The 6360-nt window shown below is 39.4% G+C and overlaps 1 protein-coding gene across 1 annotated transcript; it reads right to left on the bottom strand.

Annotated features, from left to right (window-relative positions):
• Window positions 1-3348: 3348 nt before the first annotated feature.
• LOC116578000 (olfactory receptor 1A1-like) lies at window positions 3349-4302 on the bottom strand. Its single transcript, XM_032321817.1, has one exon. The coding sequence runs from the start codon at window positions 4300-4302 to the stop codon at window positions 3349-3351; it is 954 nt and encodes a 317-aa protein (XP_032177708.1).
• Window positions 4303-6360: the final 2058 nt, after the last annotated feature.

Below are 6360 nucleotides of genomic sequence, written 5' to 3'. Positions count from 1 at the left end.
CTAGAAACATTGCCAAAAGCAAGGGAAGCAAGGGAAAAAAGAACTATTGGGACTTCATCAAGATCAAAAGCTTTTGCACAGCAAAGGAAACAGTTAACAAAATCAAAAGACAACTGACAAAATGGGAGAAGATATTTGCAAACAACATAACAGATAAAGGGCTAGTATCCAAAATCTATAAAGAACTTATCAAACTCAACACCCAAAGAACAAATAATCTGATCAAGAAATGGACAGAAGACATGAACAGACATTTCTGCAAAGAAGACATTCGGATGGCCAACAGATACATGAAAAAGTGTTCCACATCACTTGGATCAGGGAAATACAAATCAAAATCACAATGAGATACCACCTCACACCAGTCAGAATAGCTAAAATTAACAAGTCAGGAAATGACAGATCCTGTCAAGGATGTGGAGAAAGGGGAACCCTCCTACATTGTTAGTGGGAATGCAAGCTGGTGCAACCATTCTGGAAAAGAATATGGAGGTTCCTCAAAAAGTTGAAAATAGAGCTACACTATGACCCAGCAATTACACTACCGGGTATTTACCCTAAAGATACAAATGTAGTGATCTGAAGGGGCATGTGCACCCGAATGTTTATAGCAGCATAGTCCACAATAGCCAAACTATGGAAAGAACCTAGATGTCCATCAACAGATGAATGGATAAAGAAGAGATGGTATATATATATTGATATATATCGATATATATACCATCTATATATATATATCAATATATATATATATATATATTGATATATATATATAGATGGTATATATATATGTATCTATATATATAATGAATTGAATACTATGCAGCCATCAAAAGAAACGAAATGAAATCTTGCCATTTGCAATGACATAGATATAACTAGAGGGTATTATGCTTAGCGAAATACGTCAATCAGAGAAAGACAATTATTATATGTTGATAGGCAACATGGCGGGTTTGGGGGGTGGGAAAGGAATAAATGAAACAAGACAGGATCAGGAGGGAGACAAAGCATAAGAGACTTAATTTCACAAAACAAACTGAGGGTTGTCAGGGGGAGGGTTGTAGGGAGAGGGTGGTTGGGTCATGGACATTGGGGAAGGTATGTGCTAAGATGAGTGCTGTGAAGTGTGTAAACCTGGCGATTCACAGACCTGTATTCCTGGGGCTAATAATACATTATATGTTAATAAAATAATAAAAAATTTTTAAAAAGATAAAAATTAATATCAGGGAAAATTAAAAAAATACTGAAAATGAGTGGAAATAGAAATACAAATATCAAAACCCATGGGATTCTGCAAAAGCATTTGTAGAGAGAAGTTTATAGCAATAATATGTTAAAAGAAAATAAAAATGTCAATTAAACAGCTTAATTTTATACCTCATGGAACAAAAAAGAAGAATACACTAAGCCTATAGCTAGCAGAAGGAAGGAAGCAAAGAAGATCAGAGCAGAAATAAATGAAATAGAGACCAAGAAAATAATAGAAGACCAGTGAAAGAAGGGTTGGTTTTATGAATAGCTGAGCAATAAACCTGGAGAAAAAAGGAAAAAGAAACACGTGAAAATAGTTTTGATAATATATTTATTTAACCCAATATGTCCAAATTATTGTCATTTCAACATGCAATCAATATTTTAAAATAGTATTGATATTTTATCATCATCAAAATCGAGTGTAATTTACATTCACAACACATTTCAATTTACTCAGCACATTTCAAGGGTTCTACAGCCACATATAGCTAAAGGTTAAAAATTTGCAATAGCTGTAGATTCAGAATATGACACTGACTGCACAGTGGTAAAAGCCTAAAAATTTAGGCTTTTACTGACTCATGGGCAGTTACCAATTGCCTAATTATATGTGGCCCAGCAGAAGGACATTGGCAAGCTGTCCTGTTAAAAAGATCTTTATATCAGGATCAGCGCTATAGTAATCTCAGCGGGAATTTGAGGAATGCATTAAAGTAGGATGAGTTGAAAACCCATCAGAACTCACTTCCAAGTTCGGAAGGATTTTGGAATGGGCAAGTAGATATCCTGAAGCACTCACTTGAGGTGGCCACCTGGGTCTATGAAATGAGTAGACGTAGAGTCCTGCAATAATGTAGAGGTGGCCTGAATATAGGCATATTTTTCTTACACTTTGTAAGGCACAAAATGCCAATAAGAACTGTTCTGCCTGTTAGCAAAAGAGATAGAGACTACAGATGGCTCCACAGCATCTGCTCTGTGGGGAAGGCCCTGACTTCAGCTGACAAGTGAGACTGATGTCGGTAGCCCTAGGAGCCAACACTTGGGTCCTAATAGGAGTAGACACTTACTCTGGACTAGGCTTTCCTCACCTGGTGGTAGATGCAGAAACTCAAAGTGTGTAAAAGAACCAGAAGAGAAGCTATTGCACCATTTTGTGTGGCTGTCCATCATTTCTTCATAGCAAGTAGCACATTTTATAGCCCATAATGTCCAGCAGTAAGCAGACAGATATCCTCTTTAGAGTACAAGCTTGATAGAAAATTGGAACTGGCAATTAAAACATTGGTGGTCTGAAATGGTCCCAAGGGTGTGCTCACACACAACATGAACATGAGAAGGGCTAATGGTGTGTCCCGACTGTTTTTTCTGGTGGATCTGGGGAACAGGGGATGAGGAAGGATGTTCTAGATCCGTACTTATGTAACATTGCCTTATCTGAATAAAGTGGACGGATAGGGAGGGACTAGTTAGACAGGCATTGCTGCCTACAAGTGAATGAGACTAAACTTAATGCCCCTTCCAAAGATAAAAGTGTTAGGGCAAAGAAGGAGAGAAGGTGGAATAGATGAGGTTAAGAGAATGAATAAATGAATTACATAATGAGGGAATTCAATATTACATAAAAACCTAGAAAGAAAGAATCCTTGGGGCGCCTGGCTGGCTCAGTGGGTTAAGCCGCTGCCTTCGGCTCAGGTCATGATCTCGGGGTCCTGGGATCAAGTCCCGCATCTGGCTCTCTGCTCAGCAGGGAGCCTGCTTCCTCCTCTCTCTCTCTCTGCCTGCCTCTCTGCCTACTTGTGATTTCTCTCTGTCAAATAAATAAATAAAATCTTTTTTTTTTTTAAAAAGAAAGAGAATCCTGACAAAAAGTGATATTCAAAGATAATATTGACTCTTACTCAATTATACCTGATGTCTGAAAGGGTGAAGCTACATATTGCTGACACCACTTCTACTCTGGAACCTGACAAGATCAAATGGATGTCTGCAGACTTGAGTGGCCTTGGCCTGGGAGAAAAAGGTGGCTTCTTGGAGGGGGAGGATATCGGGGCTGGATTCTAAGTGCATCCTAATTGGTGACTGCAATTAACTCTTCAATGATCTCACACTGTTTATGAAGAGAGTCTTGCTGAAGAGTTTCCCCAGGGCAGCTTTCATGTCTCGGTTTCTCAGACTATAAATGAAAGGATTTAACATTGGGGTCACTGCGATATACATCACAGTTATCACTGCATCCTTTAGGCTGTAACTAGACAGAGGGCGGAAATACATGCCCATGACTGTCCCATAATACAGAGAGACAACTGTGAGGTGAGAACCACAGGTAGAGAAGGCTTTGAGCACACCCTTGGTGGATGGAACCCGTAAGACTGTGGAAAAGACCTGGACATAGGAGATGATGATGCATAGTAATGGCACAGAGAAAACACCAACCCCTAGGTACATCATCTTCACATTAAAGTAGGTGTCAGAACACGATAGCTTGAGTAAAGAGGTAATGTCACAATAAAAGTTGGTTACTTCCTTGCTGCCACAGAAGGACAGACGAGCTGTGAGCAGAGTGTGGGAGAGGGCATTGGTATTTCCAACCACCCAAGACCCAACAACTAGGAGGACACATGTCCGAGGGCTCATAATTGTTGTGTAATGAAGTGGGCGGCTGATGGCCACAGCACGATCATACGCCATCACAGCCAGGATGTAGCTATCTGTGTTAGCCATGCCAATCATGAAACACATCTGTGTTAGGCATCCCCTAAAGGAGATGGCCTTGCTGCCTAAGACATGGTTGGCTAGCATTTTAGGGATGGTTACAGAGGAGAAGAGGATGTCAACAAAGGAGAGATTGGCAAGGAAAAAATACATGGGATTGTGAAGGCGAATGTCAGACTGAATGGCCAAGATGATGAGAAGATTCCCAATCAGTGTGATGGGGTAAATGAACAGGAAGAGGATGAAGAAGAAGTCTTCCTGTTGCTGCTGACCACTGACTCCCAGGAGAATGAAACCAAGGGTAAAGGACTCGTTGTCTCCTCTCATCCTCTCATGGATCCTTCAGTAGAAAGAGGAGAGGAGTCCAGAATTATTAATAAAGTTACTGTGTGTAATGGTCTTCCTAAATCACCTCTTTTGACCCCTGTGATTTTTGTGTCTATACTTAGGTGTGCTAAATCCAATAAATTGTTGGGGGGATTCCCTGTTTGTTAGTGTACCTAATTTCCATGTGCTAGAAATTTTGTTAAGCTTTGCAGAAAAATTACAAACATGTGAAAAACAGTTTATTCATCTATTTAGTCATATATGATATAGTCTCTGGTCTGTAGCACCTTACAACTTAATGGAGATTGCAGAATCACATACTAGTTTTATTACACATGGAAATGAAAGGACAATGTTTCGGAGTCTTTGAAAAAATCTCTCCAGTGGAAGGAGTGGTTAGTACAAAAACACTGTGAACAATCAGAAATTCTTCCACCGACTAGACTGAGAATGAACCCAGAGCTAGGAGGTAACTGGTGTCTGTCTGAACTGGCATGGAAGATTGTAAATTTTAAGACTACTGGACTTAGGTCGTAGCAAAGGAAGAATTGGGTGTTTACTCTCCAATTTTGAAAGTAGACATTTACCACTTCCTTCAATAGGTTTCATCTTTATTCCAAGCCCTGAAGTTTGTGGTATCAGAATATTTTTCTCTTTGATCTTCTCTTCCCATTTTTTAAATTATTTCCTCTAATGACTCATCCAATGCCATTGTGGCTTCATCCCCTGCTTAGTAGACTCTAGGTCTCTATGTATAGACCAGATCTTTTCTTCTAATTTCCATGACCAGCCATCCCACCAACATGTCTGACTGAACCTCATCCTCTGCACATCTTTCTTGAGTAGACAATGGAATACTTGAGAAAGAGAATCCTATCTTTTTTATTTTTAATCTCCCTTATGGAGATTACTTGGAATATTATTTTATGTACCAATACATTCGTATTCAATAGTTTGACTATAACCAGGTTTGTTCCATGGCTTCTCACACGGAGGATGCTACCAGGTATTGTCACTTAGGTTATCCCTCACATCGATATCTGATCTTGTTGATTCTTCATTTTAAATAATTCATATATAAGTTTCCTACTTATTGTTTCAGTGCTTTAGCTTTGACCACCATCAATTCCTACCTGAAATATTGTAGTGCTCCCTAGTTTCTCGAATAAAGAAGATTCCCTCTTTTCATTCACCTGAATTCTGAGGCATACTAAGTGTGTCAGAGACTACTAGAATATTACCCAAATCCATTTTGTTCTCTTCTTCCTGGAGACCGGGCTAGACTACATACTCCAGCGTCCCTTACACTGAAGTGTGGCATGTGACTGAGTTCTAGCCAATCTATATATTGAGTTCTGCTCTTCCTCCAAATTCTCTGTCCCCTTGGGCCAGCTGGATGCAAATGGCCTGGAGGCTAACGGGGATGGTGGAATCACATGGTGCTATGAGCTTGTGTCTCCAGTACTCTTCATTCATTCACTCACCATCAGGCACATCCACTAGTGCCACTATGTGACAGATAGAACTTTATTCTGCTTAAACTGTTACATATTTTACATGTATTTGTTACTGTAGCCCAGAAAGACTAAGTAATTCTCAAAATTTTCTGTTTTTTTAAAAAATATTTATTTACTTATTTGAGACAGAGAGAGAGAGTGAGAAGTGAGTGAGCAAGGGCAGAGAGAAACAGAAGAAGGGGGAGAAACAGACTCCCCACTGAGCAGGGACCCAGACTCTGGGCTCAATCCCAGGGCCCTGACATCATGACCTGAGCCAAAGACAGATGCTTAACTGATGGAGCTGCCCAGGCTCCCTAGTAATTCATTAAGTTTTCTAAAGAGATCTTGACCTCAATAATTTAATCTATCTGTAATTAAGTTAATTACTAATTCTCAGTGTCTCCTATAGTACACACTGAAATTATATGGTAGGTAAGGGGAAACAGGTAAAATTACCTTCCCCCAAAAATGTTGTTCTTTTTCATCTCTTCACGTAAACAAATTGGATTTTTTTCTCTTAAATGCCCTTTACCCTGTGTACACAGAATCATGTTATTTC

This window comes from Mustela erminea, chromosome 18, assembly GCF_009829155.1.
Source record: "Mustela erminea isolate mMusErm1 chromosome 18, mMusErm1.Pri, whole genome shotgun sequence".
NCBI classification, from domain to species: domain Eukaryota; kingdom Metazoa; phylum Chordata; class Mammalia; order Carnivora; family Mustelidae; genus Mustela; species Mustela erminea.
Note: the sequence above shows the minus strand (reverse complement) of the source record. Positions and strands in the feature narration are given on the sequence as shown.